Source organism: Aegilops tauschii, chromosome 4, assembly GCF_002575655.3.
Source record: "Aegilops tauschii subsp. strangulata cultivar AL8/78 chromosome 4, Aet v6.0, whole genome shotgun sequence".
Classification (NCBI taxonomy): domain Eukaryota; kingdom Viridiplantae; phylum Streptophyta; class Magnoliopsida; order Poales; family Poaceae; genus Aegilops; species Aegilops tauschii.
Window position 1 is genome coordinate 18,753,171 of NC_053038.3, and position 27,516 is coordinate 18,780,686.

General features: G+C 44.3%; 1 protein-coding gene and 1 long non-coding RNA gene across 2 annotated transcripts; one reads left to right on the top strand and one right to left on the bottom strand.

Moving 5' to 3' along the window:
- Positions 1-17,665: 17,665 nt before the first annotated feature.
- LOC109742596 (receptor-like kinase TMK3) lies at positions 17,666-20,097 on the bottom strand. Its single transcript, XM_073497323.1, has 3 exons — positions 19,659-20,097; positions 19,013-19,597; positions 17,666-17,754 (listed from the first exon to the last, which is right to left on the bottom strand). Exons 1-3 carry the CDS (start codon positions 20,095-20,097, stop codon positions 17,666-17,668), a joined length of 1,113 nt encoding a protein of 370 aa, XP_073353424.1.
- Positions 17,898-18,744, top strand: LOC141021459 (uncharacterized). The gene is made up of 2 exons (XR_012182763.1): positions 17,898-18,160; positions 18,418-18,744. It is a non-coding gene; the product is annotated as an uncharacterized lncRNA (long non-coding RNA).
- Positions 20,098-27,516: the final 7,419 nt, after the last annotated feature.

Here is a 27,516-nt window from a genome sequence, read left to right on the forward strand (position 1 = left end):
TAGGGTATACAATAGATCTGGCACATAGCATGGCATACTTTATAGAACCTATGGCTGAGGCATAGGGAATGACTTTCATTCTCTTTCTATCTTCTGTCATGGTCGGGCTTTGCGTCTTACTCAATTTCACACCTTGTAACACAGGCAAGAACTCTTTCTTTGACTGTTGCATTTTGAACTACTTCAAAATCTTGTCAAGGTATGTACTCATTGAAAAAACTTATCAAGCGTCTTGATCTATCTCTAAAGATCTTGATGCTCAATATGTAAGCAGCTTCACCGAGGTCTTTCTTTGAAAAACTCCTTTCAAACACTCCTTTATGCTTTGCGGAATAATTCTACATTATTTCCGATCAACAATATGTCATTCACATATACTTATCAGAAATGTTGTAGTGCTCCCACTCACTTTCTTGTAAATACAGGCTTCACCGCAAGTCTGTATAAAACTATATGCTTTGATCAACTTATCAAAGCGTATATTCCAACTCCGAGATGCTTGCACTAGTCCATAGATGGATCGCTGGAGCTTGCATATTTTGTTAGCTCCTTTAGGATTGACAAAACCTTCTGGTTGCATCATATACGACTCTTCTTTAGTAAACCCATTAAGGAATGCAGTTTTGTTTATCCATTTGCCAGATTTCATAAAATGCGGCAATTGCTAACATGATTCGGACAGACTTAAGCATAGATACGAGTGAGAAACTCTCATCGTAGTCAACACGTTGAACTTGCCGAAAACCTTTTGCGACAATTCTAGCTTTGTAGATAGTAACACTACTATCAGCGTCCGTCTTCCTCTTGAAGATCCATTTAATCTCAATGGCTTGCCGATCATTGGGCAAGTCAATCAAAGTCCATACTTTGTTCTCATACATGGATCCCATCTCAGATTTCATGGCCACAAACCATTTCGTGGAATCTGGGCTCAGCATCGCTTCCTCATAGTTCGTAGGTTCATCATGGTCAAGTAACATGACCTCCAGAACTGGATTACCGTACCACTCTGGTGCGGATTTCATTCTGGTTGACCTACGAGGTTCGGTAGTAACTTGATCTGAAGTTACATGATCATCATCATTAGCTTCCTCACTAATTGGTGTAGGAGTCACAGGAACAGATTTCTGTGATGAACTACTTTCCAATAAGGGAGCAGGTACAGTTACCTCATCAAGTTCTACTTTCCTCCCACTCACTTCTTTCGAGAGAAACTCCTTCTCTAGAAAGGATCCATTCTTAGCAACGAATATCTTGCCTTTAGATCTGTGATAGAAGGTGTACCCAACTGTCTCCTTTGGGTATCCTATGAAGACACATTTCTCCGATTTGGGTTTGAGATTATCAGGATGAAACTTTTTCGTATAAGCATCGCAACCCCAAACTTTAAGAAACGACAGCTTAGGTTTCTCGCCAAACCACAGTTCATACGGTGTCGTCTCAACGGATTAGACGGTGCCCTATTTAATGTGAATGTAGCTGTCTCTAATGCATAACCCCAAAACGATAGTGGTAAATCGGTAAGAGACATCATAGATCGCACCATATCTAATAAAGTACGGTTACGATGTTCGGACACACCATTACGCTGTGGTGTTCCGGGTGGCATGAGTTTGTGAAACTATTACACATTGTTTTAATTGAAGACCAAACTCGTAACTCAAATATTCGCCTCTGCGATTAGATCGTAGAAACTTAATTTTCTTGTTAAGAAGATTCTTCACTTTACTCTGAAATTCTTTGAACGTTTCAAAATGTTTTAGACTTGTGTTTCATTAAGTAGATATACCCATATCTGCTCAAATCATCTGTGAAGGTCAGAAAATAATGATACCTGCTGCAAGCCTCAATATTCATCGGACCACATACATCAGTATGTATGATTTCCAACAAATCTGTTGCTCGCTCCATTGTTCTGGAGAACGGCGTTTTAGTCATCTTGCCCAAGAGGCATGGTTCGCAAGCATCAAGTGATTCATAATCAAGTGATTCAAAAAGCCCATCAGCATGGAGTTTCTTCATGCGCTTTACACCAATATGACCTAAACGGCAGTGCGACAAATAAGTTGCACTATCATTATTAACTTTGCATCTTTTGGCTTCAATATTATGAATATGTGTATCACTACGATCGAGATCCAACGAACCATTTTCATTGGGTGTGTAACCATATAAGGTTTTATTCATGTAAACAGAACAACAATTATTCTCTAACTTAAATGAATAACTGTATTGCAATAAACATGATCAAATCATATTCACGCTCAACGCAGACACCAAATAACACTTATTTAGTTTCAACACTAATCCCGAAAGTATAGGGAGTGTGCGATGATGATCATATCAATCTTGGAACCACTTCCAACACACATCGTCACTTCACCCTTAACTAGTCTCTGTTCATTATGCAACTCCCGTTTCGAGTTACTACTCTTTAGCAACTGAACCAGTATCAAGTACCGAGGGGTTGCTATAAACACTAGTAAAGTACACATCAATAACATGCATATCAAATATACCTTTGTTCTCTTTGCCGTCCTACTTATCTGCCAAATACTTGGGGTAGTTCTGCTTTCAGTGACCAGTCCCTTCTGCAGTAGAAGCACTTAGTTTCAGGCTTAGGTCCAAACTTGGGCTTCTTCACTTGAGCAGCAACTTGCTTGCCGTTCTTCTTGAAGTTCCCCTTCTTCCCTTTGCCCTTTTTCTTGAAACTAGTGGTCTTGTCAACCATCAACACTTGATGTTTTTCTTGATTTCTACCTTCATCGATTTCAGCATCACGAAGAGCTCAGGAATTACTTTCGTCATCCCTTGCATACTATAGTTCATCACGAAGTTCTACTAACTTGGTGATGGTGACTAGAGAATTTTGTCAGTCACTATTTTATCTGGAAGATTAACTCCCACTTGATTCAAGCGATTGTAGTACCCAGACAATCTGAGCACATGCTCACTGCTTGAGCTATTCTCCTCCATCTTTTAGCTATAGAACTTGTTGGAGACTTCATATCTCTCAACTCGGGTATTTGCTTCAAATATTAACTTTAACTCCCGGAACATCTCATACGGTCCATGACGTTCAAAACGCCATTGAAGTCCCGATTCTAAGCCGTTAAGCATGGTGCACTAAACTATCAAGTAGTCATCATATTGAGCTAGCCAAACGTTCATAACGTCTGCATCTGCTCCTGCAATAGGTCTGTCACCTAGCGGTGCATCAAGGACATAATTCTTCTGTGCAGCAATGAGGATAATCCTCAGATCACTGATCCAATCCACATCATTGCTACTAACATCTTTCAACATAATTTTTCTCTAGGAACATATCAAAAATAAACACAGGGAAGCAACAACGTGAGCTATTGATCTACAACATAATTTGCAAAATACTATCAGGACTAAGTTCATGATAAATTTAAGTTCAATTAATCATATTACTTAAGAACTCCCACTTAGATAGACATCCCTCTAATCCTCTAAGTGATCACGTGATCCAAATCAACTAAACCATAACCGATCATCACGTGAAATGGAGTAGTTTTCAATGGTGAACATCACTATGTTGATCATATCTACTATATGATTCACACTCGACCTTTCGGTCTCAGTGTTCCGAGGCCATATCTGCATATGCTAGGCTCGTCAAGTTTAACCTGAGTATTCTGCGTGTGCAAAACTGGCTTGCACCCGTTGTAGATGGACGTAGAGCTTATCACACCCGATCATCACGTGGTGTCTGGGCACGACGAACTTTGGCAACGGTGCATACTTAGGGAGAACACTTTTATCTTGAAATTTAGTGAGAGATCATCTTATAATGCTACCGTCAATCAAAGCAAGATAAGATGCATAAAAGATAAACATCACATGCAATCAATATAAGTGATATGATATGGCCATCATCATCTTGTGCTTGTGATCTCCATCTCCGAAGCACCGTCATGATCACCATCGTCACCGGCGCGACACCTTGATCTCCATCGTAGCATCGTTGTCGTCTCACCAACTATTGCTTCTACGACTATCGCTACCGCTTAGTGATAAAGTAAAGCAATTACAGGGCGTTTGCATTGCATACAATAAAGCGACAACCATATGGCTCCTGCCAGTTGCCGATAACTCGGTTACAAAACATGATCATCTCATACAATAAAATATAGCATCACGTCTTGACCATATCACATCACAACATGCCCTGCAAAATCAAGTTAGACATCCTCTACTTTGTTGTTGCAAGTTTTACGTGGCTGCTACGGGCTGAGCAAGAACCGTTCTTACCTACGCATCAAAACCACAACGATAGTTCGTCAAGTGAGTGCTGTTTTAACCTTCTCAAGGACCGGGCGTAGCCACACTCGGTTCAACTAAAGTTGGAGAAACTGACACCCGCCAGCCACCTGTGTGCAAAGCACGTCGGTAGAACCAGTCTCGCGTAAGCGTACGCGTAATGTCGGTCCGGACCGCTTCATCCAACAATACCGCCGAACCAAAGTATGACATGCTGGTAAGCAGTATGACTTGTATCGCCCACAACTCACTTCTGTTCTACTCGTGCATATTACATCAACGCATAAAACCAGGCTCGGATGCCACTGTTGGGGAACGCAGTAATTTCAAAATTTTCCTACACACACGCAGGATCATGGTGATGCATAGCAACGAGAGGGGAGAGTGTTGTCCACGTACCCTCGTAGACCGAAAGCGGAAGCGTTAGCACAACGCGGTTGGTGTAGTCGTACGTCTTCACGATCCGATAGATCAAGTACCGAACGCACGGCACCTCCGAGTTCAGCACACGTTCAGCCCGATGACGTCCCTCGAACTCCGATCCAGCCGAGTGTTGAGGGAGAGTTTCATCAGCACGACAGTGTGGTGACAATGATGATGTTCTACCGACGCAGGGCTTCGCCTAAGCACCGCTACAGTATTATCGAGGTGGACTATGGTGGAGGGGGGCACCGCACACGGCTAAAAGATCAAACGATCAATTGTTGTGTCTTTGGGGTGCCCCCTGCCCCCGTATATAAAGGATCAAAGGGGGGAGGTGCGGCCAGCCTTGGGGCGCGCCAGGAGGAGTCCTACTCCCACCGGGAGTAGGACTCCCCCCCTTTTCCTAGTTGGATTAGGACTTGGGAGGGGGGAAAGAGGAGAAGGAGAAGAAGGAAGGGGGGGCGCCGCCCCCTTCTCCTTGTCCTATTCGGACTAGGGGGAGGGGCGCGCGGCCCAGCCCTAGCCGCCTCTCCTCTCTTCCACCTAGGCCCACTAAGGCCCATTATGTTGCCGAGGGGTTCTGGTAACCTCCCGGTACTCCGGTAAAATCCCGATTTCACCCGGAACACTTCCGATATGCAAACATAGGCTTCCAATATATCAATCTTCATGTCTCGACCATTTCGAGACTCCTCGTCATGTCCGTGATCACATCCGGGACTCCGAACAACCTTCGGTACATCAAATCATATAAACTCATAATATAACTGTCATCGAAACGTTAAGCGTGCGGACCCTACGGGTTCTAGAACTATGTAGACATGACCGAGACACGTCTCCGGTCAATAACCAATAGCGGAACCTGGATGCTCATATTGGCTCCCACATATTCTACGAAGATCTTTATCGGTCAAACCGCATAACAACATACGTTGTTCCCTTTGTCATCGGTATGTTACTTGCCCGAGATTCGATCATCGGTATCTCAATACCTAGTTCAATCTCGTTACCGTCAAGTCTCTTTACTCGTTCCGTAATACATCATCCCGCAACTAGCTCATTAGTTGCAATGCTTGCAAGGCTTATAGTGATGTGCATTACCGAGTGGGCCCAGAGATACCTCTCCGACAATCGGAGTGACAAATCCTAGTCTCGAAATACGCCAACCCAACAAGTACCTTCGGAGACACCTGTAGAGCACCTTTATAATCACCCAGTTACGTTGTGACGTTTGGTAGCACACAAAGTGTTCCTCCGGTAAACGGGAGTTGCATAATCTCATAGTCATAGGAACATGTATAAGTCATGAAGAAAGCAATAGCAACATACTAAACGATCGAGTGCTAAGCTAACGGAATGGGTCAAGTCAATCACATCATTCTCCTAATGATGTGATCCCGTTAATCAAATGACAACTCATGTCTATGGCTAGGAAACTTAACCATCTTTGGTCAACGAGCTAGTCAAGTAGAGGCATACTAGTGACACTCTGTTTGTCTATGTATTCACACATGTATCAAGTTTCCGGTTAATACAATTCTAGCATGAATAATAAACATTTATCATGAAATAAGGAAATAAATAATAACTTTATTATTGCCTCTAGGGCATATTTCCTTCAACAACCACCTGGGTTTGCAAATGCACGTGCACCACTTCATGTGTGCAAGCTTGACAAGGCATTGTATGGACTGAAACAGGCCCTAAGAGCATGGTATTCTCGTCTCAGTAAAAAGATGCAAGCACTTGGCTTTGTTCCTTCAAAGTCTGACACCTCGTTATTTATCTATAACAAGTCAAGTATATCCATATTTGTTCTCATATATGTTGATGATATAATTGTGACAAGTTCATCTGATGAAGCAATAGCAGCACTGTTGAAGGATTTGAGTGCAGAATTTGCCCTCAAGGATCTAGGAGATCTACATTATTTTCTTGGTATTGAGGTCAAGCAACACAAGGATGGTCTTCACCTCTCTCAAGAAAAGTATGCAACAGACTTAGTAAAAAAGGCTGGTTTGCAAAGCTGTAAGCCTGCACCCACTCCTTTATCTAGTACAGAAAAATTGTCTCTTACTGAAGGAGAGCTCCCGAGTTCAGAAAATGGTACAAAATACAGAAGTCTGGTAGGTGCACTTCAGTACTTAACACTGACCAGACTAGACATTTCCTTTGCTGTTAACAAAGTATGCCAGTTTCTCCATGCACCTACCACTGTTCACATGACTGCTGCAAAATGTATAGTAGGATATGTGAAAAATACACTGAGCATTGGTCTAAATTCCAGCAAGTCATCCTCTACACTTATCAGTGCCTTCTCTGACTCAGATTGGGCTGGGTGTCTAGATGACAGACCCTCAACTGGTGGTTTTGTTGTATTCTTTGGACCTAATTTGATATGTTGGAGTGCAAGGAACCAAGCTACAGTTTCAAGATCCAGTACAGAAGCAGAATACAAAGCGTTGGCCAATGCAACAGCAGAGATCATATGGGTGCAGTCAATTTTAAAGGAACTAGGTATGAAAAGCACTAGAGCTCCATGTTTGTGGTGTGACAATCTAGGTGCTACCTATTTATCAGCAAATCCAGTCTTTCATGCTAGAACTAAACACATTGAGATAGACTTTCACTTTGTTTGAGAAAGAGTTGCAAATAAACTCTTGGATATTCGGTTTATTCACTCTCAAGACCAGGTTGCGGATGGTTTCACCAAAGCTCTACCCACAAGAAGTTTTGAAGACTTCAAACATAATCTGAACTTGATGAAGTTGTGATTAAGGAAGGGTGTCAAACATGATGATACGGTTGCGTGTGTATAGACGTGTACAAGGCGTATACAGGAAGGGAGATCAACACAGCCGGAGGAGTAGTTAGTTAGCTAAAATCTTTTGTATCTTTATCTCCTCTTATCTCTAGTTTTCTTCCTTTGCAAGATGTATCTATCTCAACAACCTGTACGCGTACTTGGGCTCGCAACCCTTCTATTTAACACGCAACACGTCGGCCAGGAAGGCTAAGACGTTTACCGCAAGTCGCACACATATTATTACATTGATATTGATGGTGAGATTATATTATGAAGTTTGTTTTGTTTACTCGCAATTATAATTTACTAATTTAGTAATTTCACAACCTATGATTTCTTCCGGCATGTACAAGCATTCTTTTTTTACTTCTCATCCTGCTCTTTTGGCATTTATGACTGGTTGTTGCTCTACCCAAAGTTTCATCCAAACTATTAAACTTGACAGTAAAACTCTATCCAAAATTCTGAACAAGTAATTCTCATGCTCTTCCTTAGGTAAAAACGTGGTTTCTTGATGCTTAGATAGCTTGGTTAGCAGCACAGCTATTTACAAAATCTACAATGCATGGCCGAAGCAAGGTGTTCTTTTGCTTTGCTATTGGTCAATAGTAAATAGATAGACCATGGATGCATCTTCTCAATCCAAAAAAAAAACTTCATGTGTTTCGGAAGTCATGATTACTCCTCTTGGTGATGTGAGCCTTTTCTTATTGCAAACCTTGCTGGTTCAGTCATATGGCTATCACCATTGGAATCGGTGAATATTTTAGTTGCAGTAAATGATCTTGCCTTATCCACCTGCATTTGGAGCTCTTTTATTATTTTATGTTCGCTTCTCCAAAATTTGAACAAGTGATATTTCAGTTGTAGTAAATGATCCTTTGATTGTTTGTTTAGGTGTGTAAGAGTGCTGATGATGTGGCTTAGAGGAGGCCTCGACTTGCACCAAATATATGCGCATATGCAACTACAGCCTATGCAGGCGAATCATGCGCTTGTACCGAGCTGATCCAAGGTGGTGCATCTGAGTCAGAGGATTGTTTTAACTTGAGCCTCTTGTGGTTTCAGCATGAAAAGCTGGTGAATGAGAAGCTGCACAACCCGCATGCTGTAAGTTGCTCCTTCATGCCTCTGCAGAACAAGTTACTGTAAAAGAGATGTGTATGCACGTTCTTTGTACAAAGCTGAGTTGTACCTTAATCTGGGAAGTAGGATGACCCCGACTATACCAAGTTTGACCAAATTCGTTGGTGAATTAGTTCGTTTTGCCCTGATTTTTGCGTGGTGGCAGTATATCTGAGCCTGGAATGCATATATCCAGTGCAGAGAAGATCAGTTTGCTGTATGAAATTTTCTAAGCATTTCATTTTCTTTATTCTTAGTTTTTAGGGTTAATTATCCTTTTGCCCTCAGTGGTGTCCATGTGCTCAGTTTTGCCCTCAGATGCGAATTATGCTCTGTTCTGCCCCTAGTCCATGCACAACAACTATGACGAGGCCAAACGGCCATATTTGAGTCCATTCCGTCCGCCGGCGTTAGTGGTTGTGGGTCCGGAGCTTACACGTGGGACCGCGTGGACGTGGGTCCGGAGCTGACGTGTAGGCCCGTGCAACTAAATCCCCAAATCATTCTAGCTCACTCTGCCCATCCGCCGGCCAGCTGTCCTGCGCCGCTGCCGCCACCTGCGCCGCGGCCAGCACCTGCCCCGCCATCAGCTGCACGGCCTGCTCCGCCGCTACCGTCATGTGCCTATGCTCCACGGCTACCTGCGACGCCATGGGTGGGGCGCCCGCCACCTGCTCGACCCGCGGCGCGGCCTCCTTCCGTGCGCCCGGCCGGAGCGCTCAAAGGTGGGGGGCTGCCGGAGCTATTTGAACTAGGAGGAAGAACCCTAGGGCGAAATGGCGAGCAGCGGCGACCCCGAAGTATTTGGCGAGGCAGGCATCGGGCCGGAGATCCGCCGCGTCCACGACTGGGTTCCCGAGGGGTAAGTCTCGCCTCTTGTTTAGATTGAGCTTAGTTGTGCATTTGAACACTCGATTCGAGTAGGTTTGCCCAATTAGTGTGCTGATTGCGTCTCTGTTTTTCGCCGGTTAGGATGGAGTTGCGGTTTGCTTTCATGGTGCACATTAGAAGGGACCGGTACATGTTCGATGCAAAGGATAAGAAGAAATACCAAGGAGGTTTTGATTATCGCTTGCCAATGGCTAGTAATTGGAGTTTCAGACAAATTGGGGAGGTAATTTGTAGCCAATATCCTTGGGGTTTGCTTGATGAAGTGGTATACAAATACTATGATGGGGAAAAGAATTGGGTGACAGTTAGTAATGATGAAGAGCTAGCTACCATGTTTGTTAGGCATAAAGAGAAAGATAATTTTCATGTGAGGCTGCAAGTTGATGTGCTTGAGCAGGCATTTGGACCTAGGATGACGGGTGCACATCTCGGGGAGAACCAAGTCGTCATAATGGCATCTCTAGCCAGAACAGTTCAGTTGCTGCACGGCGACGTGGTGGCTCGACAAGTGTGGGCAAGAACAGTAGGGTCCCCCTTGAAGTGGAGCCTGATGACTACAATTCTGGGGTTGATGAAGAGAAGCTATATTCTGATGTTATTCGGAATTTACGACGGGCACCTCGGACTGAAAACCAAGATGAGGCTCACAATGCAGTCCGTATGGATGATGACGCGGTGGGTGAGGACGAAGACCTTGTAGCTGTTGAATGGGACCCTTTGAACCCTCATATGGAAGAAGGTACAGTTTTTGCATCCGTGAATGAGTGTAGAAATGCACTTGTGACATACTGCATCAAGGTAGAACGTACTTTCAAAGTTGACAAGAGCGATCAAGTACGTTACAGAGTGCACTGTCCGACTGAGGGTTGTCCATGGAGGCTGCTCGCATCTAAAATGCGAAATAGCACTAATGTTCAGGTCAAAGTGAACCCTTTTAAGCACACATGCCAGGAATCAACCCTTAGGAAGGATACAATCAGTAGAGCCAAGTCAAGATGGGTGGCATAAGAAGTAAAGAAGTGGGTGAAAGAAAACCAGCAAGTGGGTCCAAAGGAATTGCAGAAGAACATCAAAGATAAGTTCAAGATAGATTTACCATACATGAGGTTGTTCAATGGTAAACAACATGCTATGGATTCTATTTATGGTAACTGGCATGAAAGTTTTCAATTGTTGTATTCATTCAAAGGTGAAGTGGAGAGGACAAGCCCAGGTAGTATTGTAGATATTGATCACCACACCGTGGAGTACACATTCAGGGGAGTGACAAAGACCAAGGAATGCTTTAGGAGGGTTTTTATCTGCTTTGAGGCTTGTCGCCGGGGTTTTTTGGCAGGCTGCAGGCCTTATTTGGCTATTGATGCCACTTTTCTCATAGGGAGGTTTAAAGGACAGTTAGTAGCAGCTTGTGCAGTTGATGCACACAGTTTTGTATTTCCAGTTGCCTACGGTGTGCTGGAGAGCTGGACTTGGTTTTTGCATAATTTGCGCCGGGCTATTGCACATCCCAATGGGTTGGTCATTCATACAGATGCCTGCAAAGGTTTAGAAGTGGCCGTGGACAATGTGTTCCCTGGAGTAGAGCATAGGGAATGCATGCGTCACCTTGCTGCAAATTTCATGAAGAAATTCAAAGAAAAGGTGTATATCGACAATTTATGGCCAGCATCTTTGACTTGCAGTGTGAAGAAGCACAACTACCACTTGAGGCAGTTATACATGAATCCCAAAGTGAAAGAATACTTGGAAACACACCACTCCAAGTTATGGGCCAGAAGCCAATTCAGTGAAGTGAGCAAAGTTGACTATGTGCACAATAATCTAGCAGAGTCTTTCAACTCAACGATCCGGAAACTAAAAGGTCATTATGTGGTGGATTTGCTTGACAGGGTAAGGATAGAATACATGCAGAAATTTCATTATCGTGTAGGAATAGCCGAGGCAAAATTCATGGGCCACATTATCATCCCTGCCGTGATGAATGAACTGAAGCAGAAGACAACAGGCTTGGAAATGAACATGACTCTTTGCTCGGGTACCACAGCAGAGATATCATATTTGGATAAAGAGAAGAGGGAATGGAGATATCCAATGGATTTAGAAGCTAGAACTTGCAGTTGTAGGCATTGCCAGATAACTGGGTTGCCATGCATTCATGCCTTGTTTTTCATCACTTCTCTCCCAGGTCCAGCAGGGAACATACAACAGTATGTGCATGATTACTACTCTGTTGCAAGGTTCAAAGCCACATATGCTTATGCCTTGCCTGCTATGGAGGGAAAACAACAATGGAACATGGTGGATCCTGGATTCAAGCTTTGCGCTCCAGTTCTGAAGAGAGCAGCAGGTAGACCAAGGAAGAGTCGAATCAGACCTCGCAGCGAAGGAGCTGGACTTGGAGCGAGGAAGCGTAAGTGCACAAGGTGTGGTGGGTCTGGTCATTTCGGTAAGTATTGTGATAACACAGTAGATCCAGCGTTCGGAGAGAGTTTCGATGAAGGCTTCGATGAAAATGTTGGTCAGCAGCCGGTTGCCTCAACAGATGATGAAAATGATGGTCAACAGCCGGTTGCATCATATGAGGATTTTGACGAGGTTCCAAATGATGATGGTCAACAGCCGCATGATTTTGACGATGATCCAAAATATCCTTCAAATAATGATTCAAGTGAGGCTCCAAATGGTGATCCAAGTGAGGCTCCAAATAGTGATCATGGTGATCCAAGTGAGGCTCCAAATGGTGATCATGGTGATCCAAGTGAGGCTCCAAATGATGATCCGTGTGAGGCTCCAAATGGTGACCAACCTTCTGTTGTTGTGAGTTCTACTAGGTATGTAAATCTTGCAAGGGTCAAATACTACTGTACATTTATCACTTGACATGATCTCATTACCCTTTATGTTTTGCACAGCTCTATGATAGGTTTGAAGAAGACGTGCAAGGTACCGACGACCAAGAGGAGAAGAGAAGAAGCAATGAGCACAGGTTGCACGAGGAGCAAAGTGATGGCAAGAAGCTCAAGGAACAGACAGAAGCCCCAACGCTATATATGAATAATTATGAAACATTATGAATAAGGGATGATGTTCTATTATGAAACATTTATCACTTGACATGTTGTATTTCTGTTGGATGATGTTGAACCTATGTTAGAAGTATGTTTGACATGATGTTTAAATCTGTTGGATGATGTTTGAATGAGCACATGGTTTTTTCTTTTTTTGATTTTTTTGAATTTTGTTTTGCTCATTTGAATTCTGGTCAAACCTAACTTTGACCAAGATTTAAACAAGTCTAAAACATCAAAAATGAAAAACTAAGCCTGGATCCTTCGTAGTCAATCCAAAATAAATTTGTGGTGAGGTTTTCGAAATTTTCATGAAAATTGTGCTAAAAAGAGGGGTCCAAAGGTAGGGTAAACGGCCTCATTTGTAAGCAGGTTTTTTTTCGACCTTGTCTAAATCAGCCAAATAACTTTCCTACACATATATTCTATATATATAGACTATGTGCGCTGGTTTTTCCATTTTTGTTTTTTTTAATTTGTTTTGCTCATTTGAATTCTGGTCAAACCTAACTTTGACCAAGATTTAAACAAGTCTAAAACATCAAAATGAAAAACTAAGCCTGGATCCTTCTTAGTCACTCCAAAATGAAGTTGTGGTGAGGTTTTTGAAATTTTCATGTTCATTTCCCCAAAACACTTCTCTTCACTTCATACAAGAGAGTTTGAGATACTCAAGATATCACACAATACACATGAACTTATCGTTTAAATGTATGTAAACCTTGTTTATCAACTTAAATCGTTAGTATATGACATAAGAAGACTATGTGCGCAGGTTTTTTATTTTTCTGATTTTATTTAATTTATTATGCTCATTTGAAATCTAGTCAAGCATAGCTTTGACTGCTCCAAACCCCTCCCAAACCCTGCTAACCCTAGCGCTGAACAAGGACCGTTCATCCAACCCTAGGCGATCAAGGGCCGTCGATCTAACCCTTCTAGAAGGAATCTGCGGGGAGGAGGGGGGCGATCCGCGAGATGCAATCTGATTGGCTGGGAGATTGTTTTTTTAACAAATACCGGGCGCGCTGGATGGACCGTTGGGCCGTCTCGTTGTCTGGGCCTGAGACCGCAGTAAATAGCCCGTCTCAGCCTTTCCAGGCCTTGCATGCATGGGAGGCGGCGACGTGGGTTTGCATGCGCGGGAGGCGGCAACGTGCATGCATGCGAGCGAGGCGAGCGAGGCACGCTAGGCGAGCTAGGCTAGCGAGGCGAGCTAGGTGGTTCAGGGCAGTGGTTCAGGGCAGCGATTCAGATGCACCGCCCGGTCAAAGAGCTATGCAGTGATTCAGATGCACGCACGGGCCCCATGCATCGTTTTCGTGTAAAAATTTAAGAGTGCAAAATGTAACAGATACACACACGCGTCCGGATACACACACGCGTCGGTCTCATCCTTTCTCTCTTCCTCTCCCACCCACAGGCCTATAAATGGGGTGCCTCTCTTCCTCTCCCACCCACAAGCCAGATCCGATCCATTCTCTCCAACTTCAAACACCCAAGCGACCGAGCCTTCCCCAAGCGAGACCAAGTGAAGATGCAGTTCAACGGGCCGACCTTCAACCATCCGCCTGTCGTGCCGGAGCTGCGCTACCCACCGGGCGTGCTCGTGGAGAGGGAGCTCCGTGTGTGGGCTATTTCAAGGTGGAGGGGTTCCGTCGAACTCACCCGCGCCTTCCTCAGAGCCGGCTATGCCCACCTCCCACGGGGCTCGCCGAGGATGTTCACCCTCAACGAGGTTCGTGACCGCGGCGGCATCCTCCTACTGCTCACGGTCACCTTCACCAACCCGTTTGACGCGCGCGAGCTCCTCGGCCAAGTCTTTTGGTGCGGCTGCGAGGCCATCTTCTTCACCGTCTACAACATCTACACCAACTACGAGCGCATCTTCCCCGCTCCAGGCCAGATGCACTCCCTTCCCTACGACGAGGAGGAGGAGGTGTGAACATGAAGACGGTGTTGAAGAGGCGCACGCGGCCAAGGTGGAAGAAGGAGGTCAAGATGAAGATATTCAAGCCCGGAGTCAAGCTCGTCATGTTTCGTTTTTTATTTTGTTGCTTTTCTATGTCGTGTCGTGTCGTGTCATGTTTCGTCATGTGTCCGTGAACTTATTATTGTAATGGTATGGTGTCTTGCATCTTATCTAAGTTATTAGGGTTTATTATGTGTGTTAAAAAATGTCCGTGCCCAAACATATCATTTCTTCCCTAAACCAAGTCATGAAGTTCGAGAACTTGTGGTTTTCATTAATGAAAATCGGAGGGGTTGAGAAGCCCTCTGTTTCATTCAAAACAAAATAAGTCATGAACTAACATGCAAATTTATTCCCTTTAATCCTAAACCAAGTGCCACTCTAACCCTAAACCAAGTGCCACTCTAACCAAAATCATGTCGCAGTGCAAACATACGTTTTGAACCTTCCAACCCTCCAAAATTTCAGTGCAAAACAAAGGAAAACCACTCTCACGCGTGTGCAAACATTCACGGTCTCACTATTTTTTTTGACAAATTTCACAGTCTCACTATGTATACCTTCCTTCCCTACCCATGTCAAAGTCTTGCCATCTGTCCTAGCGGTTACCAGCGTAGCCCTAAACACCACAAACCCACGCGGTCCTGGGTTCGAGTCCCCAGCCGCACCAATTTTTTGTGCATTTTCCACCCTTCATTTTTTCAGACAAATTATTTTTTTCTCAATGTAATGCCCTTAAAAAATGTTCATTTATTTTGGCACCAGGTGTAAACCTCTACTAGAGCTGAGGCACATTTTCCATGACATTTTGGTCTTTGATTTAAATCACGGTGTATTTGAATTGGATTAATTAACAGCTCCAAAAAAATTCTAATTGTTTGGCTCTAGAATAATTCAATTAGCTTCCACAAAAAGTTTTAGCATTATGATTTACTGCCTAAATTAAATCAGAACAGAAAACAGAAAAATACGCAAGAGAACCCCCGAATGGGCCTAATTGGATGCAATTGGCCCATTAGTCTAGCCTGCACTTGGCTCTACGCTCTGAATTTGGCCCAAGAGCAACCTTTTTTTTGACAGAAAGGCAGAGCAGAGAGCTGCATTTCATTGATCAAAAGTTTCTGAATTCCTCATTTCTTCTCCTTTTCTTCAACATATTTAAATGTTGGCCACTTCTTCTCTTTTTTTAACATTTAAACAACTTTGACCAACATTTAAACTAGGTGAATTTCTCATACAATTTCAAGATTACAAATTCCTCCATAGTTCATGTCTTTCCATACATTTTCAACATTACAACCAGTGCGATTACCATACCTACAGATGCCCAAAAGTATTTGCAAATGGGTATTGGTAGTGCTTGATCTTCAAGCTTCCTAACCTTCTTCTTCAACATCCTAAGCTCAACAGCTAGCTCTCTGTCAGTGCGTGCTTCGCCCTCCATCTGTTCTTCCGGAGCTCGTGGTGCGGCCACTGCCGTTCGTGGCAGCATGCGCAACCATTCTTCATGCTCTTCTTGCAGTTCATTCATCAGAGTCTTGGCCAGAGCATCGACCCAAAGAAAGAAGCATGTCACCTGCATGAACACCAAACAGATCAACCCATTGCTCAAAGATCCCGATCACAAAAATGGTGCAATTGCCCCGATTCTTACCCCATTCTCGCTGCACACGTAGAACGGACGATTCTGGTTCCTCGGTGTGTGAGAAACCCTCCGATCAACGCCCGCCCGGCACCGCGGACAGACGAAGACAGGCATGTGCACACGCGCCCGGCTCTGCATCCGCGAGGTGGCGCGGGAGCTTGAGGAAGACATGGAGCTCGGAGCCGAAGGGGATCTCAACGCCGCGGCGCCCTCCACAGCTAGCTTCCCACCACCGCGCCCTCCACAGCTAGCTTCCCACCGCCGTGCTCTCTCTCTCTCTCGCCATGGTCACCGCCGTGCTCTCTGTCGCTGTGGTCACCGCCGCTGTCGCCCGCTTATATAGCACACCCGCAACGGCTCTCTGCTCAACGGCTCTCTCCTGGGTCCCACAAGCCATGCGTGCAACGGTCTGAATAAAATTGGCCGTCTCTGCCGCCTGGTCCCACCTGTAAGGGCCGGGTCAAAAGGTTGACCTGACGGAGACGGCAGAGTTCACGGAACGAGTCGGTGCGCACGGACTAGGGGCAAAACTGAGCACAATTCGCATCTGAGGGCAAAACTGAGCAGATGGACACCACTGAGGGCAAAAGGATAATTAACCCTAGTTTTTATATGATGTCATGCAGCCGTACACAAAACTGGTTATGAATTTGTTAAAAAGTATGAATTTGTCATCTAAAATTCTTGGCAGCTACCCTTCATGATTTTCCTCTTTAACATTCATATATATATATACATATTCATAACCAGTTTCAGTCAGTGTCTTGCACAAAGTCATGATTATTTTTACCGGGAAAAACATCCTACTACCGGGTGTAGCTACACCCATTTTCAGTCAGTGTCTTGCACAAAGTCATGATTATTTTTCTTCATGCAGTAAACGCCTAGACCACATAAAGTGGTCAGATGTTAGGTGAAGCATCAAAATTCAATATAACTAGTTCTGGACATGGACAAGGGCTTCATTTGATCTTTTGTTGCTCTGAAGCCATATTTTCCTTGTGTGTCTCTTTGTGCAGGTACTTGAAAAAAATAAAAATACACAACTTGATGATGTGCTCAGTTTTGACTTTAAGTAGAATAAAAGGGCATGCTAACATATATAAGAGTGCAAAGAAGATTGGTTGTATTTTTTCACTATAGTAGCTACTACAGATTTTTATGATGGTTCATTTTCACCAATATCTAGCTGCACTTCAACAGTAGACTATGTGATAATTTGTAAGAGTTTACAGCAACTGGGCAACAGACGGTTCCAAAAAAAGTGCACTACAGGGTTACTGAAACAAATTTATGCTGCATTATGGAAGTAATCTGTGTGGGGAGCAATTGCAGGCGCGTTTGGATAAGGCATGATGCATCCAATTGACTGCCAAAATACAAAGCTTCAGAGTCAAGCTATAATGACAGGGGCTAAAAATGTGAAATCGTTTCCTAAAAAATTCTGTTCACTTCACATGGGCCTGAACTGTAGTAGGGCTTATTGTTTTATTGAATGGTCTTGACACATGGATTCCCTTATCTTTCTTGACTTGTCCTGAACACGTTCAGAAGAATGTTTTTCAGATGGTCAGAACAGTTTGGCCCCTCTCTGCTTTGTATTTATATAAAATCTGAGAAACCTGAAACACTTTAGTATTAGGTTTTGTCAGAACCAACAGAAATTCATACTGCCTGAGCCTTTGCTGATGTTAAGAATGGCCAACTGATTGAACTTGTTCACAGCATTAGCAGTAATCTTGATAAACTTGGCATTCCTGACCTTCTATCTTTGACGTTCTGTTCTGTTGACCTATTTGCAGGTTTTTACAGAGGAATTAGTCCAGGTGCTACTGGTTCACTTGCTACAGGTGCAACATATCTTGAATCAACTAAGACATGGATGGAGCACGCTAATCCTAATCTAAGAGGTCATTGGTCTCACTTTATTGCTGCAGGAATTGGTGAGAAATTGTGTTTTTATGTCTACTGTTTTTTGTTTCCGAAAAATCTGCACGGTGCTGTGTAAAATTTAGAATGGTTCTCAGCATCTATTCGAGCATGCTAGCTTTCTGTTTTTACGCGCACATTTCTGGAAGCATGAATGCATGTTCATGGAGCAAACTGGGTCGATTTTTGTGTAAAAAAAGCGATACTATCCGCACGAAATTGTCTTATTGCACTCATTACTAAACATATGCATAATCCCTTCATTTGACAGGCATTGCAATCATTTGCCTCTGATCTTCCTATTTGCTTGTTCCGCGGGACAAAACTTGGGAACAATGGGTTGCCAAGTGAGACAAATCCAAGAGAGCGAGGAAGAACTGAAAGGAGAAGAAGTGCATGGGTCTGCTTTTAGTCGAGACAGGCGAAATCAAAGTGCATTGGGGTTATTGTTTTTGTATCATATTATGCATGTATTTTGCAATTTGTTTGACAGCAAAAACGGAAGAATTGTGTAATAGTCAAGCAGGCCGTCCAGGAATGTATGGCTTGATAAATGATAACTTTGTTCTGTTTTTACTTGCATGTTACTTACTCGAAACGTCGAAGTGGAATCTTATTGATTTGGAGTACTGAGTACTCCCTCGGTCCCTTCGTTCGGAATTACTTGTCACAAAAATGGATGTATCTACAACTAAAATACATATAAATACATTTATTTCTTGGACGAGTAATTTCGAACGGAGGGAGTACATGTGAATTCTTATGTGCGGCAAGGGAAGAAACTTGAGCCGAGCTCAAGCTGCCGTTGAGCCCGAGCCGGGACAGGTTGATATCGGTGACTCTGCGTTGGCCGTCGCAGTGCACACCAATCCAGCCGGCGCACGCATCGTTCCTCAGCCAGCTCCGGGCGACGATCAGCGGGAAGCCCAGCGCGCCGGCGATGGATAGAAGAGCCGCCACCTCCGGATCGCACGGTCCCCGGTCGAGGCGGCAGAAACTTCCTCCGGCCGCCGCTTCCGCAAGGTCGGTGACCACGTACTTGCCGAACTCCGGCAGCGGCCCCTGCAGCAGGTTTCCAGCCAGATTGACGGCGGTGATCCTCGAGAGCTGGGGAAGCGATGCAGGAACCACGCCGGTGATTTTGTTGTGGTCCAAGGAGAGGAGGCCCAGCCACGCGAAGTCGGTGAAGTCGGGCAGCTCGCCGGAGAACTCATTGTGGCTAAGCTTGAGGTGTTGAATGGACGACGCAACGCCGGTGATGAAGCTTATCGGACCGCTGAATAGGTTGCTGCTGAGGTCAAGCTTTGTGATCACGCCGCCTCTCATGTCCGGCGGTGTTCCGACCATTCGATTGCCGGCGAAGCAAACGGCGTCCAGTGATGGGAAGGGGAAGCCGGCGGTGGTGTTGGTGAAAATACCATCCAATGAGCCGACGATGCCCGCGTTGCTAGCTTCGAGGACATGGAGCAACCTCAGCGAATGAAGATCATTGGGTAGTGTCCATGCGCTGACTGGGTTGTTGGTGAGGTTCGTTCAACACCTGAAGGAGCGGCATGCCGCTGAAGAATGTCTCCGGCATGCTCGTGAAGACGTTGCCGTCAAGCCAGAGATATGTCAGCCGGGGGAGCAGCAAGAGAGGAAAGCGGCCAGTGATGTTGTTGTTCCCGAAGTCAAGATCTTCGAGGACCGAGAGCGAGCCATTGGCCGCGTCGGGCACCGAGCCGGCGAGCCCTTTGGCTCTCACGGAAATGCCGGTCACCCTGCCGAGCTCGCACCGGACCCCCGCCCATCCGCCGTCGCAAGGGTCGGCCCCGGCCTTGCAGCCGAGCGTGCCGTCAGCCCCCGTCGCCGCCGCCAGAAGATGCATGTATGCCGCATCCTCTGAACTGGTCACGGCCGCACATCGGTGTCCAGCCGCGAGGAGGAGCAGAAAGAAGAAGAGGACCTTCATCCTGAGGATTTGCATGAGAAGATCGAGCCTTGGTCGGGGCAGAGAAGGAGAAGCAGAGCATCGGCACTGAAGGAGAAGCAGAGCATAGGCAGTGGAGGAAGGAGAAGCAGAGCATCGGCAGTGGAGGAGAGAGTCGAGGGAGGAGGCCGAGTTTTTCTGTCTAGATTTGGGCTGCTGGGGATGGGTTTGACGGGAATAACTATACTTTTTAAAGGATTGGTATCCGGAAGGCCTAGCCAGGGTTAATTCCCTAAACCATTTTTTTGGCATTAAAAGATTACCCAGAAAGGGCTATAAAATCATTTATAAGAGCAATTTTAGCAAATGCGCTATCCGTCCGCCCCGCAAATTCGTTACATGAGCCGTCTGTAGAAAAAATTGCGGTACTGCGAGGGCTCCGTCGGAACAGATCCTATCATATCGTTTTTTTGCGGTACGAGTTTAAACGATTTGTTCCGCGTCGGAGCCTTTCCGGTACCCAAAAAAATTTGCGGGCAAAAATTTACATGATCTAGAATTTATACAAATGCACAAAACTCATAGAAAATAAATATGTCGCAATGGTTCACACCCAAAATTATGCGTAATATGAAGAGGTAGCAAGTTTGTCCCTACGAATGTGTAATCAGACAAAATACAACATGATCAAGCACAACTGGCCGTGATCAAATCAAACAACATTATTCTTGCCAAGATCGTCACCACCACCACCGGCTATAGCATCATGGGCATCATCTTCATCAACAATCATCGAAGAATGGGCACCATTTTCACAAGCACCATCATCATTGGCTGGAGCATCAACACCACCACCATTAGCCGAAGCAACACCACCTCCATTGTCGAAAGCTTCGCCGCCGCCACCTATACAAACCCCACCACCACCATCACCTCCAAAATCCCCACCAACACCACCTCCACCCCCTCCCCCCTCCCACACACACACCTTCATTGCTGCAAGTAAAACCACCACCAGCCATAAGATTTTGAACCTCCATCCTCCTCCAGCACATGATCTTCATTCTTCTCATCTCCCAAAATTCTCTTATCACCGCATCCATGCCCTCCGGATTTATCATCATGAACCGGCCCTCCTTGGCGGTCGTCTCGTCCCTCCTCTTTTCCTCCTCTAGAGCGATCTTGCACTCCTCGAAGGCACACCTTCTCTCCCGCTTTTCCACTTTGTGTTTTTCTTTTTTCTCGGCCATGGCAATCTTTCTTTCCAAATGCTTGGCCAACAAAGCTTCTTTTAACAAGGGAAACTTTCAATGGAGGAGCTTCCTTGTCCCTCAGCCTCCACTTCTCACTACCCTTGAGCAAGAGCCAACAATGTCCAAGCGTGAATGACTTACCCTTGAAACCGGGGCTTTGCTTGAACAAGTCATTAGCAATGCAATCCTACAATTGGAAAAGATGAAAGGGTGGGCTCAACTAGTCATCAACAAAATAAAATCATGAAGTATGAAATACAAACAAAACTAACTCATGTCGTCGTCGATCGTGCATCCACTTGGAGGGGCATTTCTCACTTGATCCAAGCACCCACTCCAACGGCTACATGTTGTCTTGATCATTATCCAGCGACCTTCGATTGATTTCAAGGAATGGCTTGACGGAAACGACAAGAGCTTGTGATATTTGTGCTCGATGTTTTGCCAATACTTCTTGCCGTTTTGATCTTTGTCGATCACCGCATCAAGGGACACACTCTCCCATGCTTGAATCAAGTAAGCATCCTCCACCTCGGTGTAATTTTCAGTTCTTTTCCCAAATTTGGCTTCGCTAGCATCGAACTCCTCCTCCTCAAACTCTTCTACTTCATCATCGCCGTCACCCCCCTCCTCAGCCTCGAGATGCATGCCCGGTTCAAAATCTTCAAGAGGAGCACTCAAATCCACCTCATTCTCCTCCAACAACTCGGTATATGATGGACCAACGTGGTAGCTATAAAATCCGATGGCGGGAACACTAAAAGCTGAAGCAAAGTATAATCAAAGTTCACCGGAGCGAAGAGAGATTATTTTTACCTCTTCAGCGTTTGAGTGAGCACGTTGCAGGAATCGATGGAGTCGATGGGATCGTGTGGCATATTGCCGGCCGGAGAGAGTGGAGGCGGGGCCCGTACTCATGCCTTCTCCTTCTTCTTCTTGGGGCCCTTAACTTGCGTCTTTGGTCGTCCTCCAGAGGGTATTGAGGAGGTGGCCGTCCTCGAGCCGGTTGCCACGATGGGAGGATTCACGGCCGTGGCAGAAGTTGGTGTGATGGCAGCCACGGCTCCACGGACGACATGGTTGCCCTGCCGCTTCCGCTTCACGCCGGTAGTAGAAGGAGTAGGTGCGGCGGCAGGCAACACGACCATGGGAGTGGCGGGGGGACGAGCTGGTGCTGCTTGGGCCGCTGGTGCTTGGAAAATGTTGGCTGGTGTAGTAGCAGCTCCATGGCGATGATTGGGAAGGGCAAAGGCCAGACGGTGCGAGGCCACACGGATTTGCGGTGACGGAGCGGAAGGAAGGAAGTTTCCCTCCCGCCAAGTTGCGGATCGGATAGGGCGAGCGATAACATGGGGGAGGGGGGAGGGGGGTTGGCGGCCGCGGGCCAATTTTTAGAGCTCGCCGCAAAAACAATTATGGCTTGAATAGATATACGATACCTATTCGGGACGTTTTTTTCATCCCGGTACCGTATATCGACGGTTATTTTAAAGCGAGGGTGGATTTGCGGAAACTTTTAGAGTTGCTCTAATCTTTGAAAATGATGCAAAACTGGGCTAGACTTAAAAAATAAAATCACTGAGAGTATTACGTGAAAAATCCATGTGTGATGAGTGTAACCGTAGATGGTTAACCTGTTGGAAATATTCCCTAGAGGCAATAATATTGTTTTATATATTTCCATGTTTATAATTAAGAGTTTATGTTCTATGCTATAACTGCTATGATCCTGGAATATGAAATTCAGTGAAAAACTCATACGCACATGTGGAATGATAAACGGTAAAATTAGGTCCGTAGTCTCGCCTCTAAGACTAGCTCAAGTGTTGTTGGTGATCACATTTTCCGTATCTTAGGATATCGTTAAGTATAACGATAGTCCTAAAACAACATTGAGAGTATGACGTTGGAAGAACGATCATATTGAATCGACCCAAACTTGTTTGTTATACTTTGAGATGCAATCGTCACAAGTCAATTGTTATAACAAAGAGTGCTAACTTGTGTTTTAGTTCCTTAGACCATGAGAGTATCACAATCACTTCTTACCATACGATGTACTTTGGGGTTGTTCAAACGTCATTTGTAACACGGTGGTCATAACGACAACTTACCTGTTCATTAGAAAGTTTGACAAGGGACTAGATAGATAGAGAGTGGAATTTGCTCCTCCGATGACGGAGAGATATTCTTACAGCCCTCTTGGTGTTGTGGCATCTATCATCGTCTGGGCAGACACAGTTGACCATGTCATAGGGATGCCAGAACATGTCAACGTGAAAGAAGAACAAAACCGATAATGAGGAGACCGGTATACTAAGCATGTGTATGACTCAAGAGGATACCGATACCTCTCACCTCGGTTTGTAAAGTATCGAGAAGCAAAGGGAATAGCGCATGACAACCAAAGGTTCACTCGAATGTCATTCGTGTAATTATAGGGATCGATATGGATGTCCACGGTTTTGCTATTGGTCATTGAACAAAGGAGCTTTATGCATGTCTTAAGGTAATCATGATCTGCTGAGTGTTAGTAGGACGGGAGTAATGAGGAAATATTTGTGAAATAGTTTCCTTAATATTCAAAATAGTTTCGAGAGGAACCGAAAGCGTTTCGAGGTCACCGAAAGGGTTCCGGAGTTTATCAGGCAATACCGGGTATTACTCATAAGTAATATATAGGTGGAAAATGTTTCTAGTGATGTTAAATTAATAATAAAAGGCTCTAGTAATTATTAGGTGGCTTTTATATTTAATTTAATATTAACAGTGACGGTGTCCTGGACTAGGGGGTACTAACCTAATCAGCCCTTGTTCCTCGGGATGGGCTGGTGGGCCCTCATTTTGCTTAAGGTGGATTGCGGAAGCCGCACACTGGAGGCGTGAACGAGACTGCATCAGTCGTAGACTTGACGTGCACTCCAAGACTTCTCCTGCCACCTCCACGCCTAGATGCCGACCGTGTAACCCTAGATACCCTACCTGGTGTGTATATAAGCCAAGGGTTTAGCCCATAGAGGGGACTTCAACACAATTACATTCGCCCCTAGAGGTAGAACACATCTTACGATCTCCATCTTACGATCTCGAGGTAGACCAACTTTGTATTCGATACATCTCCATCAATATAAACAAGAGCAGGATGTAGGGTTTTACCTCCATCAAGAGAGCCCGAAGCTGGGTAAACAACATCTCCCTGTTCCTGTTATCATCGATTCGAGACCCACAACTTGGGACCCCCTAACCCGAGGTCTGCCGGATTTCACACCGACACTAGTGCTTTCATTGAGAGCCCGCTGTGTGGTCAACAAAGGATCGATGGCTCATCTGCGGGTCAGCTACGGCACTGGCTGTGGGGGCGTGTATGTCCTCAGCCAACTTTTTGTATTTGGCAACATGGTTTTCTGCGCCGACTCAACGGGCCATCTGGCCATCGTTGAGAACTACGCCCCAATCAGACCGTAACCTTCGGAGGCTTAGAGTACACCGCAGATTCCCATGGCGAGCTCATCCTGTCAGGCTGGACACTCAGCCGGATTAGGGGCTTGGTAAACATCGGAGGCTCGACCTCGGAACCGATCTCACTTGAGGACAATGGATCGGGCCCTACAACACCGCCAGGAAACACAGAGGAGTTGCCCTCCCCTGCCTCAGACAACCCCCTCACAGCACCCAGCTCAGACGTCGATCAGAGTTCAGCTTCAGATATGACATCGGGTTTAGAACCGATCCTGGCGGCGGATCTAGAATCCACTCCGGCCCCTCACACGGGCGAAAACGTATCGAGCGTGCCGCCGATGCTACTTCGAGTTAACCCGAACTATGACCAGGTCATGAACTCCGAGGAGTTATCTCACTTAAATGAGATGCTCGACCGGATCCAGAGCTTGTCAATCTCAGATGGCAAGACCTCAGTTTATGACCAATATACTTTTTAATGTGATGCTTTAGAGACCATGCTTTTTACAAAGAGTGACATCATTTTTTCTAGATGACGCCATATAAGATATGGTATGGTATGCCAAACCATTTGGTCTTTTCTTAACATTTGGGCATATAAGACATAAATTGTTTACGAGTTTATATCCCAAGTCAGATAAGTACTACTTTGTTGGTTATCCCAAATAGTTGGGTATTCCTCTACCACTACGTCGAGGCAAAATGTTTTGCTATAGAGTGCGGTAAATTTTGAAGAAAATGTTTTCTGCAAAATAGTGAGTGGGAGGACAATGCAACTCGACGAGATTATAGAATCTTCGTCATCAAGTCAAAGGAAACAAACACTGGAAGTAGTTCCAGGATTTCCTACCGCGACGATACATAAGCCTCTACATGAGATATAGAGACTTCGGTCAAACTTGCAACTGAACTATATAGGTTGGGCAAACTTGTCCAAACCTTCATCGTGTGTAGACGGTATATTGGTGAGCAAACAATAACCTATAATATGCAAAGAAGCGTTGATGGGCCCTACTCAGTAATTGGTTATAAGCCAAAAATAATCTGAGATAGTATCCATATACATATTTCAAGTTTAGAACTTGACGAACCCTCCGGAAGACTTAGAGTCTAAAGTATAGTAGTGGGTCTATAAACTGACAAAGATAAAAATGTTTTATAATGCCTTATTGTTACAAATAGTTTATAGCAAGATCAAGGAGTTGGTTATGATGAGATTGTCTCATCACAGCAATACTTAAAGTCAGTTCGGATTAAACTAGCAATTACTAAACTTTTCAATTATGAGATATAATAGATGGAGGTCAAAATGATTTCCATGATGTGGAAATAGAACCAAGGTTGTATATTTGATATGGTCCAAGGTAATTTTGTCGATACAGAGGATTCTAGTAAGTGTGCAAACTTCAAGAGATCATATAATTATCTGAAGCAAGCATAATGGAGTTGGAATCTACGTTCGGATGAAATGATCAAGAATTTGATTTAATCGAGGAAAGTGAAGATGCTTGTGTTTACAAGAAAGTAAGTGGGTGCATAATAATTTGTCGAAACAAGTATGTGTGCATAACATATTATTGATTGGAAATATTATTCTTGGCACAAATTAAGACTTCATTAAATAGTTTTCAGTGAAGTGCTTAGGCAATATAGCCTTGTATTAGGCATGATGATCAATGGATATAGTAGTACCTAATCAGGCTTAGCGAAAATACATACTACTAAAAGCAGTTTAGTATGAGAAACGTCAAGAAGAGTTCTTGTTGAAAGTCACATGGAAGGAGTTTTAAGTAAGAATCGGTATTCTGAAATACTGATGAGCGAAATACACTTGTGTTAATCACTGGTGTGCTAATCACATTCCATGGTATGTAAACAACCAGATATGTCTAGTACTCCAAGTAAGTTGTGAGTAAAGTTACTAGTTTGATCAAAGTATTGATCGTAGGACAATAGTGAAAATGTCGTTAAATGCAAAGACGACATGTTTCTCACATACGAAGAAAATGAAGAGATTGTTGTATGGAGTTACATCAATACAGGCCCATTGTAAATAGTACATCAAAAAAATCTTCATCAGTGCTCCAAGCGATTTTTTATTTAAATTTAGTGATTTGTATTATACAATAATTGGTGGCACAATAAGTTGGAATTGGTCCAAGAAAGTTATTGTGGTGAATCTATAACAACAGGTTGAGTATGTTGTTTCTTTAGAAGCAACATTGGAGGGTGATGAATCAAAAGTTCATTTATGAACTTGGTATGGTTTCTAGATAGTTTGTACTAATGGAACACTATTCTAAATAATGGTTAGATAGCTCAATCTAGGGAACAAAAAGGTCCTACCAGTGATTCAAGGCATACAAAGCTAAGTTTGATGCGAATTATGAATTTTTTGGAAGGATGAAAGATGCAAGGAATGCAAAGATACACTTGGATCTGAACTTGTCAGATTTGAGAAGATGAAGGCTATACCACAAGCAAAGCATGAACTTACACCCGATTGCCATTGGTGTTAAAAGAAAAAAATGCGAACTAGATTATTGACTCTAGTGCAAGTGTGATCTATTGGAAATATGCCCTAGAGACAATAATATTGTATTATTATATTTACATGTTTATAATTAAGAGTTTATATTCTATGTTATAACTGTTATGATCCTATAATGTGTGATTCAGTGGAAAAATCATATGCACGTGTGGAATGATAAACGATAAAACTTGATTCCTAGTCTCGTCTCTAAGACTG

What these genes read in the sequence shown, in the direction of transcription:
- LOC109742596 (XM_073497323.1), bottom strand. Translation starts at nt 20,097, where the DNA reads ATGAAGGTCCTCTTCTTCTTTCTGCTCCTCCTCGCGGCTGGACACCGA. An exon ending in CGAACCTCACCAACAACCCA is followed by an intron (nt 19,598 to 19,658) that starts GTCAGCGCATGG and finishes ATGTCCTCGAAG; the next exon opens with CTAGCAACGCGGGCATCGTC. An exon ending in TGCGTGCGCCGGCTGGATTG is followed by an intron (nt 17,755 to 19,012) that starts GTGTGCACTGCG and finishes GAACGTGTTCAG; the next exon opens with GACAAGTCAAGAAAGATAAG.